At 38.5% G+C, this 16,566-nt stretch overlaps 1 protein-coding gene across 14 annotated transcripts in view; it reads right to left on the bottom strand.

Annotated features, from left to right (window-relative positions):
• Positions 1-16,566, bottom strand: part of ANKHD1 (ankyrin repeat and KH domain containing 1) — a 172,352-nt gene that overhangs the window by 119,116 nt on the left and 36,670 nt on the right. For 12 of the 14 annotated variants that reach the window (XR_002824813.1, XM_023735602.1, XM_023735600.1 and 9 more), the window contains exon 2: positions 952-1,102. The exons of 1 other annotated variant lie outside the window; for it this stretch is intronic. Coding sequence is in view for 11 of the 13 variants with exons in the window: in XM_023735602.1 (XP_023591370.1) it covers positions 952-1,102 (151 nt within the window). In the remaining 2 variants the exon portion in view is untranslated. Of the gene's footprint in view, positions 1-951; positions 1,103-13,230; positions 13,337-16,566 lie in introns of all 14 variants that reach the window. One more of the 14 variants, XM_023735607.1, reaches the window with a different exon arrangement.

The following is a 16,566-nucleotide window of genomic DNA, read 5'->3' as shown; positions in this document are numbered from 1 at the left end:
CTGCTCTGACTGGGATCACAATAGAGGGTCCTGAACAGAGATGGAAAAGGATGTAGAACAGATTTCTAACTCACAAAAAAAGACCAGATTTACTGGCCTGACAGACTGGAGAAACCCCGAGAGTATGGCCCCCGGACACCCTTTTAGCTCAGTGGTGAAGCCCCTCCCGAAGTTCACCATTCAGCCGGAGAATGGACAGCCTCATAAAACAAAACAGGACTAATAAGGCACAGCAGTCAAGGGACAAGGACTAGAAGGCAGGAGGAGACAGGAAAGCTGGTGATAGGGAACCCAAGGTTGAGAAGGGACAGTGTTGACATGTCACGGGGTTGTTTACCATTGTCACAGGGCAATATGTGTACTAATTATTCAATGAGAAACTATTTGTTCTGCAAACCTTCATCTAAAGTACAAAAAAAGAATTATCTATGTGAGATCAAATTGACAACAACAACTGAAAAGGCTTGATGGGAAGCCTAGTGGGCAGTGAGTTGAAGATAATGATGAAGGAATAATTTGGAAAAGGATAGTCAGAACAGCAGCACAACTGGAAGAATGTAATCAATGTCACTGAATTGTACATGTAGAAACTTTTGAAATGGTGTAACTTTGGCTATGTATATTTTCACCAAAAAAAAGGTCCTCAAGGTTGAGAAGGGAGAGTGTTGACATGTCGGGTTGTTAACCAATGTCATAAAACAATATGTGTACTGACGGTTTAATGAGAAACTATTTGTTCTGTAAACCTTCATCTAAAGTACAATAAAAAAAATTTAAAAACAAAAGAAGAATCTTTTTAATATGAAATGTGAACAGTGTCTTTAAGAAATAAAAAATCAATAAATTTTACAGAGATTTCAAATTTTGTATATTCGAGTACTCTTGTATAATTTTGTATAGAGATCTAGAACTTCTAAAGAGATGAAAAAGGGAAAACAAAAAATAAAGTACCTGCTGCTTCTAGCAATGCTTCTAGTCGTGCCTGTGTCTCTGGATCCACAGTGCGTAAGTCTGCTCCCTCTGCAGTGCTGGATAAGAATATCTCTGATGTTTTAAGCACTGGGTTATCCAGATCTTCTTGGTCCAAAATAAATGATTCAACCTGTTTATGAATTAAAGATGCAATATCCATGAAACTTTTATCAGTATGGTTAGAATAACTGCAATTTAAAGTAATATAACTTCTGATTTGGAATTTAAATATAACCAGATAAACTATTATAGAAACATAGGGCTTTGGGAAGGGCTTTGAGAGAGCATCTCAATTATCTGCTTATCTTCAGACATGACTAGACTATAACCCACACACTAGACTAAAATCTCCTGGGGTGCGTTGCATCTTGTGCCTAGCACAGAGCCTGAAAAACAGTTATTTTTTAACTAAATGAGTACATTAACATATTCCCTAGAAAAATGTACACAGAACTAGTTAGTAAAAACACTTCATAGCATAGGTATGTTATTAAGGCACAGTTTTTCCTCTCCTCTAAACAATTTATTCAATTCTAACCCTTAACTATAAGAAAATAGATTTAACCCACTGTCAACTATCTGGAGTCCTATAAACAGGAAAGCTCCATAAGGTTAGGAACCATGCCTGTTTGTTCACTACTCTATCCTCTTAGTTTAAGAATACCTGGCACATAATAGGCATTCAATAAAAACTTGTTGAAATGAATTAATGTGTATAAGCAAAATCAGCTTAAGAAAATAAACAACCTTCTAATTACAAATCAAGTTAATTCTAACTAAATTTTCTAAATAAAATATGAACAACGTTTTTAGGAATCAATTTAGAAATGTGTATCACAATATTTTTAAAAGCTCATGCCCTTTGTCCCAGTAATTCCATTTTAAGAAATCTATCCTTTAAAAAATTATCTGAAAGCAAGACAAAAATTAATGTGCAAGGATTTTCATTGTAACATTAAATACCAAAAATGAGGAAAGCAACTGAAATAGGGAATTTGGTAAATACACTTTGTACAGTCACATAATAGATTTCTATGGAGTCATTAAAAATGATGTTTTTAAAGTATATTTAATGGCATGAAATTCATAAAATTAAGTGAAAATCACAAGATTCAAAACAGTATGGTCCATATTTTGTTAAAAGTATACATGTGTGTATGTAAATATGAACATATAGAGTACTCATGTATACTCAGGTGTACATATTTATAGAGCTAAATATGTCTATAACATGTAAATATGTATAGCCTGGGAAGTTAACATATTTGTAGACACATAAGAAAACAGGAACAGAAAGGTTAAGTATTTCTCCAAGGTCACACAGCTAATAAACGGCAAAGTAGATTTCAAACCCAGGCCATATGGCTACAGAATCCATGCTTTTAACATTAGGTTATATTACCTTACAAATTTTTAAGCAAAGGACCAAAGTATCTGGGCTACATAATCTAGCATTCTGGCTAGTTGGTCATCAGTAGTCCCAACAGATACCAAATAAACCCATTGCTATCGAGTCAATTCTGACTCATAGCAACCCTACAGAACAGAGTAGAACTGCCCGATAGAGTTTCCAAGGAGTTCCTGGTGGATTCGAACTGCCAACCTTTTGGTTAGCAGACATAGCTCTTAACCACTATGCCACCACGGTTTCCATATCAAATAAAGATATCCTAAAAAAAGACAGTCAAGTTAAGATGATTTGGATCTATTTTATAATCTAGTAATGTACTATAATTTTACATTACAAATCTTTAACTTCAGAGCTAGTAACATTGAGCCATGTACTATGTTGCAACACAACTTCTTTAACACATAATTACAAAGATGCCATTGTAGATCCAAGCCAAGAGATAAATGTAGACTACCAATTGTCAAATGATCTTGAAAGGTAACTGCCTGTACAACAAACAGCTTGTTGGCAAGCCCAAGAAATTACTTAGGTATTGGCAGATACAGATTCCTGCCATTTGGGAAAACAGATGAAACCATCACTCCAGTAGGAAAATTCTGGAATGTTTTATTAAAGTGGCAGTTAGATGTTAACATTTCTATTTTATAGAAAGCATTGGTCTGCTGTGGTATTACACATATTACGGAGACAAATACATATTGACTAATTATATGTATCGTGTAACATTTTAAAAATCCAAGTTAAGGATTTCCAATTCTATTCCATTCACTTTTCCAATATTTACTGAAGGCCTCTTATATACAAAGTATCATGAAAATACAAAAATGTAGTAGAAGAAATAAGACAAAAACTCCAAGAACTATTTAAAAAGGCTCCAAAGAGAAAGAAATGATACAACCATGGTGGCGCAATGGTTAAGCCCTCGGCTGCTAACCGAAAGGTCAGCAGTTCAAACCCATTACTGGCCCCACAGGAGAAAAAAACCTGGCGGTCTGCTCCCATAAAGATTACAGCCTAGGAAGCTCTATGGGGGCAGTTCTACTCTGTCCTATAGGGTTACTATGAGTCGAAATGACTCAACGGCACACAACAACAACATAATGCATTCAGGAGGAAGAAATCACTATCACTTCCAGTACCAGTAATCCCTAAAGACTGCACATGAAGTAACACTTAAGTTAGACTTTGAAGGATGCACAGAATTTCAAGAGGTGGTCTGACATGGGCATATAGAGGTGGGCAGAAGAGGAAGGGAATGAAATAAAAAATAAGTTTGTCTTACTTATCCAGTGCTGCTAAAATAGAAATACCACAAGTGGATGGTTTTAACAAACAGAAATTTATTTTCTCATAGTTTAGGAGGCTAGAAGTCCAGATTCAGGGTGCCGGCCCTAAAGGAAGGTTCTCCCTGTCTGCTCTGGAGGAAGGTCCTTGTCTCTTCTAAGCTTCTGCTCCTGGGCAATCTTCATGTGGCTTAGCATCTCTCTTCCCCAGTCTCTGCTTGCTTGCTTGTCCTAACCTGCTCTTTTTATATCTTGTAAGACACTGACTCAAAACACACCCTATACTAATCCTGCCTCATTAACATAACAGAGACAACCCATTCCCAAATGGGATTATAACCACAGGCATAAAGGTTAAGACTTACAACACGTATTTTGGGGGGACACAATTCAATCCGTAACACAATGTATTAGGAAAGTGATGAGTGGCCCACTCTCAAAAAACCACATGGTCTCTCATCCATTTCTGGTGGGAATGTAAAATTGTGCCGCCATTGTGGAAAACAGTTTGGTGGTTCCTCAAAGAGGAACCATATGACCTAGCAACTTCACTCCTAGGTATATGTACCCAAGAGAACTGAAAACGTGTTTACACAAAAACTTATACACAAATGTTCATAGCAGCATTATTCATAAAAAGTGGAAACAATCCAAATGTTCATCAACCGATGAACAGATAAACAAAATGTACTATACCCACATAACGGAATATTATTCAGCCATAAAAAAGAGTAAGTACTGATACACACTATAACATGTATGAACTAGAAAGACATTATGTTTAGTGAAAGAAGCCAAACATAAAAGGTCATATATTATTTCATTTGTATGAAATGTCCAGAATAGGCAAATCCACAGACTGAAAGTAGATTAGTAGTTATCACGGGAGGGGGGAAGGGAAGGAGGAAGAATGGGAATGACTGCTAACAGGTACAAAGTTTCTTATCAGACTGATGAAAATATGCTGGAATTAGTGGTGACAGCAGCACAACTAAAAACCACTGAACTGTATACTTTAGAATAGTGAATTTTATTGTGTGTGAAGTATATTTTAATTTAAAAACCAAACAAAAAATATGAAACATAAAGTAAAACTATGGTTTTAGGCTAGAAAAAACAACTGGGCATAGATTTGAGACCATGTAAAAACTGACAGACTGCTCATTGCCTACCTGGTCACCAGTACTAAGAAGAAAGAGAACCAGCAGCAGTGTTCTCCTGAGTGTCAGTAATAATATCACACATACAAGAACTCACATTCCTAAGTGCTTGGGAAGAATCAAGTTCTGAAGAAAAACAAAAGGTTGCCCCTGTCATAGATTGAACTGTGTCCCCCAGAAAGATCTGTCAACTTGGCGGGGTCATGATTCCTAGTATCATATGATTGTGTACCATTTTGTAATCTGATGTGATTTCCTTAGGTGTTGTAAACTCTATCACTAAGATGTAATAAGATGGATTGGCGACAGTTATACTGATGAGGTCTACAAGATTAGACAGTGTCTTAAGGCAATCTCTTTTGAGATATAAAAGACAGAAGCAAGCAGAGACACATGGGAACCTCATACCACCAACAAAGCAGCACCAGGAGAAAAGCGCGTCCTTTGGACCTGAGCTTCCTGTGCAGAGAAGCTCCTCAACCAGGAAGACTGATGGACCTTCCTCCAGAGCCGACGGAGAAGGCCTTCCCCTGGAGCTGACGTCCTGAATTTGGACTTGTAGCCTACCAGACTGTGAGAGAACAAATTTCTGTTTGTTAAAAGCCATCCACTTGTCATATTTCTGTTAGAACAGCACTAGATGACTAAGACAGCCCACTTGCCTTCAGAGAGCTTAAGCATAGTTGTGTATTATATCCCAGTATAACTTCTCTTTGAAAAATATAATACATAGGACAATTTACTAAGTTTAATTCTCCTGTGTCCCAAAGTTAAATCAAGTTTTAATTGGACAACCAGACACAATGGAAAGAATACTGCACTAAAAATAAGGAGAATTAGGTTCATGTACCAGTTCCATCAAGCACTGTGTGTGACTTCAAATGTATCACTCAAACTTTGACAGTTTCCTCCTCAATAAACAAAGACAATACCTGCCCTACCTACCTTACAGTGCTATTGCAATGATGAAATGAGGTAATAAAGATAAAAGCATTTTAAAATAATAAAACACTCCATAAATATAATTTTTAGAATACGATCCTGCATAATTATAACTTTTTGTCCTGTGCTTTACTACAGTATTTATCTTATATGCCTTTCCATACTAAAAGAATCATACTCATTAAGAATCTGGCATGATGCAATTTATCAGCATTCACTTGAATTTTCAAGTGTGGTTTTAGGCATTTTGTACTTAATTGACTTACAAGATCAAATTTAAAATATTCACAACACTGGTGGAAAAAATCTTAAATTCCCACAATGACAGTTATAGGTATGCATAATTATATACATAAACTACTTACATACATTTGTGTCAAATGTTGTTAGGTGTTGTCGAGTCAGTTCTGACTCATAGTGACCCTACAGGACAGAGTAGAACTGCCCCACAGGGTTTCCAAGGAGTGGCTTGTGGATTTGAACTGCCAACCTTTTAGTTAGCAGTCAAGCTCTTAACTACTACACCACCAGGGCTCCAATTAGATGTGCCAAAAAGCACACAATTCTAACATTTTCTTTTCCTGTCATCTCCTAATTTTAAAAGTAAACCTGTTTTATCTTATAACATGGAGGAATCTGGAAGGCATTATGCTGACTGAACTTAAATCAGTCACAAAAGGACAAAAATTGTATAAGACCACGATTATAAGAACTCAAGGTTTAAACACAGAAGAAAACATCCTTTGATGGTTAGGAGGGTGGCGAGGGAGGGAGAGAGTTATTCACTAACTAGATAGTAGACAAGAATTATCTTAGGTGAAGGGAAGGACAGCACACACTACAGGGGAAGTCAGCACAACGGGACTAAACCAAAGCTAAGAAGTTGCCTGAATACAACCAAACACTTCAAGGGACAGAGAAGCAGGGGCAGGCATCTGGGGATCATGGTTTCAGGGGACACCTAGGTCAACTGGCATAACAAAGTTTATTAAGATGTTCTGCATCCCACTTTGGTGAGTGGCGTCTGGGGTCTTAAAAGTTAGTGAGCATCAATTGGTCCCAGTCCACCTGAAGTAAAGGAGAATGAAGGACACCAAAGTCACAAGGAAAGTATTAGCCCAAAACACAGAAAGGGCCACATAAACCAGAGACTTCATCAGCCTGAGACCAGAAGAACTAGTGATGCCCAGCTACCACCAAAGACCACCCTGAGAGGGAACACAACAGAGAGTCCCTGATGGAGCAGAAGAAAAGTGGGGTGCAGAACTCAAATTCTAGTAAAAAGACTAGACTTAATGGTTTGATTGAGACTGGAGGGACCCCAGAAAGTATAGCCCCGGACTCTCTGTCAACCCAGAACTAAAACAATTCCCGAGGCCAACTCTTCAGACAAAGATTGGACTGGACTGTGGGACATAAAATGATACTCGTGAAGAGCATGCTTCTTAGCTCAAGTAGATACATTAGACTAAATGGGCAGCTCCTATCTGGAGGTGAGATGAGAAGGCAGAGAGGGTCAGGAGCTGGTTGAATGGACACGGAAAATCCGGGTGGAAAGGAGGAATGTGCTGTCACAGCATAGGGAAAGCAACTAGGGTCATATAACAATGTGTGTATAAATTTTTGTATGAGAGATTAACTTGAATTATAAACTTTCACTTACAGTACAACAACAAAATAGAAAAAATAAATAAAATAAAAAGTAAGCCTGTTTCAATGTGGAATCAATAAAAGGAAAACATATCCAGTTATATCTACTACTTTAGGAATATCTGCAGGATTGTTTTAGACAATACTTAAGTATTTTACCTGATAAACCTGTGGAAACACATTAACTTTTTTTTTGAAGATTTTACTGTGGTTTGGGTGAAAGTATATAGAGCAAATTAGCTTCTCATTGAATAATTTATACACATTTTGTTTCGTGACATTAGTTGCAATCCCTGTCAATGTGACAGCACTCTAACCCCTTCTTCCCTAGGTTCCCTGTTTCCATTTGCCCATCTCTCCTGCCTTTCCAGCTTTCTGAACTTTGTGGGTAAATACTTCCCTTTTGGTCTCGTATGATTGATTGTTCTGAGGACCACATTCCTCACTTGTGTTACAGTTCACTTTATAGGCCTGTCTATTGTTTGGCTTTTCCAATTTTGGAAAAAAAATTGGAAACCGTCAAAAATGAAATGGAATGCATAAACATCAACATCCTAGACATTAGCTAGCTGAAATGGACTGGTATTGGCCATTTTGAATCGGACAATCATATGGTCTAGTATGCTGAGAATGACAATTTGAAAAGGAATGGCGTTGCATTCACCGTTAAAAAGAACATTTCAAGATCTATCCTGAAGTACAATATTGTCAGTGATAGGATAATATCTAGACGCCTGTAAGGAAGAGCAGTTAATAAGACTATTACTCAAATGTACTACTAAGGACAAAGAAAGAAATTGAAGATTTTTACCAACTTCTGCAGCCTGAAATTGATCAAATGTGTAATCAGGATACACTGATAATTACTGGTGATTGGAATGCAAAAGTCGGAAACAAAGAAGAACAGTAGCTGGGAAATATGGCCTTGCTGATAGAAACAATGCCGGAGATCACATAATAGAATTTTGCAAGACCAACGACCTCTTCACTGCAAATACCTTTTCTCAACAATGTAAACAGCGACTATACACATGGACCTCACCAGATGGAATACACAAGAATCAAATTGACTACATCTGTGGAAACAGATGATGAAAAAGCTTAATAAAATCAGTCAGAATAAGGTCAGGGGCCTAGTGCAGAACAGACCATCAATGCTCATATGCAACATAAAGCTGAAACTGAAGAAAATTAGAACAAGTCCACAAGAGCCAAAGTAAGACCTTGAGAATATCCCACCTGAATTTAGAGACCATCTCAAGAATACATTTGATGCATGTAACACTAATAATGATTGAAGACCAGACAAGCTGTTGAATGACATCAAGGACATCGTACATGAAGAAAGCAAAAGGTCATTAAAAAGACAGGAAAGAAAGAAAAGACTAAAATGGATATCAGAAGATACTTTGAAACTTGCTCTTGAACATTGAGTAGCTAAAGCAAAAGGAAGAAATGACAAAGTAAAAGAGCTGCATAGAAGATTTCAAAGGCCCGCTCAAAAAGTCAAAGGAAAGTATTATAATGACACACGCAAAGACCTGGAGATAGAAAACCAAAAGGGAAGAACATGCTTGGCATTTCTCAAGCTGAAAGAACTGAAGAAAAAATTCAAGTCTAAGTTGCAATATTGAAGGATTCTGTGGGGAAAATATTAAACGATGCAGGAAGCATCAAAAGAAAATTGAAGGAATACACAGAGTCACTATACCAAAAAGAATTGGTTGATGTTCAACCATTTCAGGAGGTAGCATATGATCAGGAACCGATCAAATGGAAGAGATCCATATTTATGCCTATTCCCAAGAAAGGTGATCCAACAGAATGTGGAAATTATCGAACAATGTCATTAATATCACACACAAGTAAAATTTTGCCAAAGATCATTCAAAAGCAGCTGCAGCAGTACATCGACAGGAAACTGCCAGAAATTCAAGCCAGATTCAGAAGAGGACATGGAACGAGGGATATCATTGCTGATCTCAAATGATTCCTGGCTGAAAGCAGAGAATACCAGAAAGATGTTTATCTGTGTTTTATTGACTAAGCAAAGGCATTCAACTGTGTAGATCATAACAAATTATGGATAACACTGCAAAGAATGGAAATTCCAGAACACTTAATTGTGCTCATGAGGAACCTGTACATAGATCAAGAGGCAGTTATTCGAACAGAACAAGAGGATACTGCGTGGTTTACAGTTAGGAAAGGTGTGCATCAGGGTTGTATCCTTGCACCATACTTATTCAATCTGTACACTGAGCAAATAATCCAAGAAGCTGGACTATATGAAGAAGAACATGGCATCAGGATTGGAGGAAGACTCATTAACAACCTGTGTTATGCAGATGACACAGCCTTGGTTGCTGAAAGTGAAAAGGACTTGAAGCACTTACTGATGAAGATCAAAGACCACAGCCTTCACTATGGATTACACCTCAACATAAAACAAAAATCCTCACAACTGGACCAATAAGCAACATCATGATAAAGACTGAAGTTGTCAAGGATTTCATTTTACTTGGATACTAGTCCCTGGAGAAGAACAACATGCTTGGTAAAGTAGAGGGTCAGTGAAAAAGAAGAAGACCCTCAATGAGATGGACTGATGCAGTGGTCACAACAACGAGCTCGAGCATAACAATAATTGTGGGATGGTGCAGAACCAGATGATGTTACGTTCTGTTGTACATGCGGTCGCTATTAGTCAGAACTGACTCAATGGCACTTAATAACTAACAACAACATTGTTTGGCTGAAAGGTGATCTCCGGGGATTGGGTACTGTTCCAGGTGTGATGGGTGTCTAAGGGCCATAGTCTCAGGGGTTCCACCAGTCTCTATCAGACCAGTAAGTCTGGTCTTTTTTATGAATTTGGATTTTGTTCTACATTTTTCTCCCACTCTGTCCAGGATCTTCTATTGTGATCCCGATCAGAGCGGTCAGTAGTGGTAGCCAGGCACCATCTAGTTCTTCCGGTCTCAGGCTAGTAGAGCCTGTGTTTCATGTGGTCTGTTAGTCCTTCAGACTAATTGTTTCCTTGAGTCTTTGATTTTCTTCACTCTCCTTGCTCTGGATGGGAAGAGACCAACAGTTCTATCTTAGATGGCCACTCGCAAGCTTTTAAGACACCTGACATTACTCACCAAAGCAGGATGTAGAATGTTGTCTTTATGGACTATGTTATGCCAATTGACCTAGCTATCCCCCGAGACTATAGTCCTAAGCCTTCAAGCCCAGTGACCTTGTCCTTCAAGGTGTTTGGTTATGGCTAAGAAGTTTTCATAACTTTGTCCGAGTGCTCTATTACATACGTGGATATATCTGCAGCACATACAAATACATACATAGAAATATCCTCTGCCAACCCTATATATGCTTGTGGTGTACTCCCATACGCCATCCCACACCTGTTCAGCTTACATATCCACCTATATATCCACTTGTAAATTATTGTTTGTTATTACTGTTATTGCAGTGTTGTGTATGTAATAGTATTTTACTGTTGTTTCCTTTTACTCTTGCGTTTCTCTCAGTGTCTTCCTTTGCCTTGGTCATTTTGTGCTGACATCCCCCTTATTGTGTACTGCCTTTCCCTTCACTCAAGTTAATACGTGTCTACTATAGTTAGTTTCCCTCCCTCCTCCTCCCATCCCTGGTAACCATCAAAGAATGTTTCTTTCTGTGTATAAACCTTTTCTTAACTTTTTATAATAGTGGTCTCATACATTATTTGTCCTTTTGTGGTTGACTTATTCCAGTTAGCATGATGTCCTCCAGGTTCATCCATGTTGTGAGATGTTTCACAGATCTGTAGTTATTCTTTAACATTACATAATATTCCATTGTGTGTATGTACCATAGCTAGTTTATCCATTCATCCGCTGATGGGCACTTAGGTTATTTTCATCTTTTTGCTATTGTGAATAATGCTGCAATGGTGTGAATATATCTATTTGTGTCAACGGCTCTTATTTCTCTAGGTTCATAAGGTCTCTATTTCTAACCTTTTAAGGAAGCACCATACCGTTTTTCACAGTGGCTGTACCATTTTACAATCCCACCAGCAGTGTATGAGAGTTCCAATCTCCCCACACCCTCGCCAGCATATGTTGTTGTCTGTTTCTTTGATTATTGCCATTTTTGCCAAGGTGAGATATCTCATTGTTGTTTTGATTTGCATCTCTCTAATGGCTAATGATTGTGAACATTTCTTCACGTATTTTTAGATGCCTGAACGTCTTCTTTGGTAAAGTGTCTGTTCATGTCCTTTACCTACTTTTTAATTGGATTGTTTGTCTTTTTGTTGTTGAGGTGTTGAAGTTTTCTATAAATTTTAGAGATTGGTCCCTTGTCAAATATGTCATTGCCGAAAATTTTTTTCCCAATCTGTAGGTTGAAACTGCAAAAGCATTACCTCAAAATGTATCTGGCCAGCAAAGATGGAAACCATTTATGGCTACATGAAGATATTAAATACGACCACTTCTGTTCATTTAACATTAAAGGCTTGGTGATACAGTACAATAAACACAAGAACGAAATGGATGAGCCCAAAATAATAGTATGTCTAATGAAATTAGTCCTCATCATGTAGATTAATATAAAACACTATAGGTTCTCACGAACAGCTAAAGGATCATGGCAATTTCCTTATTGCCTAAATGATACTGTTGCATAGGGCATCTTCTATCCAGTAGCTACATTCAGCAGCAAACATAAACCTACAGTGGTAGTGTCACGCCAATAGCAAGAGAGTTTATTTCAAGTCCTAAACATTGAAGAATCCTTTTTTCTACGGCTGATTAAGTACAAGAAAAAAGGAAGGAGTAAAAGAGGAGGAGGGAATATGGCCCATCAAAAACTGCCTGTTTTTTACTTATGGGTAATCTCTCCTGAAATGCTAAATGCAAAATACTTTGTCCTTCCCTCCTCAGAAATCCTTCCCCCGCCCCTTCCTTTAACAAAACACTGAGGGTGGATTTTAGCTTCAACCAAAATTTTCAAAAGTGCAGAGGGGAGAAGGGGAACAAGCATTTTGTCTCATTTTTATCCGATTTTGACATTCAGAAATGAACCACTACCACTGGATGGCAACAGTTACTGAGGAGATTAACCAAAGACTCAGCTATTATCACATAAAAGAATTAAGTTGGTCACCCTGAAAAAAACCTAGTTAGAAAAACTACTAATCCAGCTATGATGTGACCAAATTGAAAACAATTTCTATCAAGTGTAAGTAAGCAGTGGAGTTCCTGGGTGAGACAAATGATTAAGCACTTGACTGTTAATCAAAAGGCTGGTGGTTTGAGTGCATCCAGAAGTGCCTCAGAAGAAAGGCCTAGCAATCTACTTCCCAAAAAACTCAGACATTATGGAGGCAGGGCCAAGATGTCAGAGTAGTCAGACACTTCCCAGTGGACCCTCTTACAACAAAGACCCAAAAAAACAAGTGAATAGTGATATACGGCAATCTGGGAGCCCTGAACATCAAAGGCAGAGCAGAGGAATTGGACTGAGTGGCAGCGGGAGGAAGAGACAGTTCGGAAAAGGCGAGGAGTTGCAGGACCTGACCCGGCGAGAGCCTGAGCCCTTCAGGCCTAATCACCTCGGGGGTGAGGGGTGAGGCAGGGAAGCAGCCGTGCTCCGGAGGTGCGTTTTCCCCACCGGGAGAGACCCAGCACAGGAGAGTCTACATGGACACCAGCAACCAGTTAGAAGCAGCCCTGGATCAGCGAAAGATAAGTAACTGCACGGCCTACTGCGCGGATCAAAAACAACCCTCTTAGGGAAAAACCTCTCTCTCATTTACCTCTCCACTCCATACTCTGCACAGGGTCCTGGACCAGCCTCAGCAACTGCTGAGTCCCCTGGGTCGGAAGTAGGATCCACCACACGCCCGGAGACATTCACCCAACCTTGGAGAGTGAACAAATTAACAAACATAGGAAAAAATACACTGCCAGCTCCAACAAGCCAGGAACCCAGGGTAAGCAAAGCTCCTCTGCCTAGGTAAATGTATAACAGATCCACAGACATTGAGTGCCGTTCCCCCTGCATAGACTTGTGTGGGCCCATCTTGACAGCGTAGGCCCTCATTACTGCACTACAACAGGACATATACCAGAGGTTTAGCTTCAACTGTTTCAGCTGTGAAGTGGCAGGTTCCTGACATTTGACACTGCTCTGCCCATTAAGCAGGGTCTTCACCTACCCACATCAGGGCCCTGTGGACTGGTGGCTCCATCCACACCACCTAACCACCTGTGATGGGGCCCATGTATAAGAGGTGCCCCCAGTCCTTACAGCCAACAGCATTAGGTGCTCACAGCCCGGCTGCAAAACCCACCCACCTATGCATTCAAGGGAACAGGGACACACCTTCCTCCTGAACACTCAGGGGTGGCCATAGCCCCCCCCTTCCTCAGAGTGTGTCCCCCTGCTGCAGCCCGATACCTATGCCTACACCCATCACCCATGCCTGTCAAGGACTGTAAGTGACAGCCTACACCACACACTTGGTGGCTATCCACCTGGGCACCTGAGCTGAACCCATACAGGAGGAGTGGGCGGACTCCTGAGCTCACATACCTAGTAACAGATCTAACCAACTGGTGATAGGACATTAGAGCTTCAAAGGTGCCAATTATCAAACTAGCTCATACAAGCAGCCTATTCGGGCATATCAAAACAAAACAAGAAGCTAGGACACAAAAAGAAAACATAAATAAATATAATAACTTATCGATGGCTCGGAGTCAAAAGTCAATATCAAATCACATAAAAAGGCAATCCATGATGGCTTCAGCAAGCTCCAAAAATAAAGAATCTAGAAATTTTCCAGGAACAAACTTTCTTGGAATTACCAGAAGCAGAATACAAAAGATTCATATACAGAACTCTTCAAAAAATTAGGAAGAAAATTAAGCAAAACACAGAACATGCAATAGAGAAAATTAAAAAGATTAGAGAAGAGAATAATGACAAATTTAACAGGCTGCAAGAATCCGTACAGAGACACCAATCAGAAATCCAGAAGATTAGCAATAAAATTTCAGAATTAGACAACTCAAAAGAAAGTCACAGGAGCAGAACTGAGGCAATGGAGGTCAGAATTAGTGAGACTGAAGATAAAGCACTTGACACCAACTTATCTGAGGAAAAATCAGATAAAAGGATTTAAAGAAAATGAAGAAACCCTAAAAATTATGTGGGACTCTATCAGGAAGAATAACCTACGAGTGATTGGAGTACCAGAAAGGGGGGGATAATAGAAAATACAGAGAAAATTGTTGAAGATTTGTTGGCAGAAAACTTCCCTGATATCATGAAAGATGAAAAGATATCTATCTAAGACGCTCATCGAACCCAACATAAGGTAGACCCCAAAAGAAGGTCACCAAGACATATTATAATCAAACTTGCCAAAACCAAAGATAAACAGAGAATTTTAAGAATTGCTAGGGAAAATGAAAAGTCATCTACAAAGGAGAGTCAATAAGAATAAGCTCGGACTACTAAGCAGAAACCATTCAGGCAAGAAGGCAACGGGATGACATCCATAAAGCCTTGAAGGAAAAAAAAGTCCAGCCAAGAATTATATATCCAGCAAAACCGTCTCACAAATATGATGGCAAAATTAGGGCATTTCCACATGAACAGAAGTTTACGGAATTTGCAAAAACCAAACCAAAGTTACAAGAAACGCTAAAGGGAGTCCTCCAGTTAGAAAATCAGTAACATCAGGTAACAACCCTAGACTAGAACACAGGACAGAGCAATCAGATATCAACACAGACAGGGAAGTCACAAAAGGAAATCTAAGCTAAAACACTGAAAATAGGGAAACAGATATCAAAATGTAAAAGATGACAACATTAAAACAAAAAAGAGGGACTTAAAAAATACAGACATAGATTTCTCATATGGAGAGGAAATCAAAGTGATATAAAGAAATAAAAGACTGGTATAAACTCACAAAAATAGGAGTAAATATTAAGGTACCCACAAAGGAAAGTAACAATCCTACAAGTCAACATAAAAAACTAGAAAAATATAAAGACTCAGGAAACAAAATCAACAACAATGAAAAAGATGAAAAGGAAAAACAAAGAAAAACGACTCAGCACAGAAAATTAAGTGGAACAAAGAAACTGTGAACACCACACAAAAGAAGACATCAAAAGGACAGCACTAAACACATGCCTATCAAAAATTACGATGAAGGTAAATGGACTAAATATACCAATAAAGAGACAGAGAGTGGCAGATTGGATAAAAAAACATGATCCATCTATATGCTGCCTACAAGAGACACACCTTAAAGACACAAACCAACTAAAACTCATCAAAGGATGGAAAAAAATGTATCAAGCAAACAACACTCAAAATAGAACAAGAGTGGCAATATTAATCTCTGACAAAATAGACTTTAAAGTAAAATCCACCACAAACATTAAGGAAGGACACTATATAATGATTAAAGGGTCAATACACCAGGAGGACATAACTATAATAAATATTTAGGTACCCAATGACAGGGCTCCAAAATACATAAAACAAACTCTAACAGCACTGAAAAGAGAGAGAGACAGCTCCACAATAGTAGTAGGAGACTTCAACACACCACCTTCCGTGAAGGACAGAACATCCAGAAAGAAGCTCAACAAAGACACAGAAGAGCTAAATGCTACATTCAACCAACTTGATCTCACAGACATATACCAAACACTTCACCCAAATACAGCCAAGTATACTTTCTTTACCAAAGCACATGGAACATTCTACAGAACACACCACGTATCAGACCATAAAGCAAGCCTTAACAAAATCCAAACCATCGAAATATTACAAAGCATCTTTTCCGACCATAAAGTCATAAAAGTAGAAATCAACAACAGAAGAAGCAAGAAAAGAAAATCAAACACGTGGAAACTAAACAATACCTTCCTCAAAAACTACTGAGTTATAGAAGAAATCAACAATGGAATAAAGAAATTGATACAATTAAACAAGAATGAAAATACACCCTACCAGAACCTTTGGGACACAGAAAAAGCAGCACTCAGATCAGTTTATAGCAATAAATGCACACATCCAAAAAGAAGAAAGGACCATAATAAAAACATTAACCCTACAACTGGAACAA

This window comes from Trichechus manatus, unplaced genomic scaffold (assembly GCF_000243295.1).
Source record: "Trichechus manatus latirostris isolate Lorelei unplaced genomic scaffold, TriManLat1.0 scaffold00080, whole genome shotgun sequence".
In the NCBI taxonomy this organism is placed as follows: Eukaryota; Metazoa; Chordata; class Mammalia; order Sirenia; family Trichechidae; genus Trichechus; species Trichechus manatus.
The sequence above is the reverse complement of the archived record's forward strand: the minus strand, read 5'-3'. Positions and strand labels throughout refer to the sequence as shown.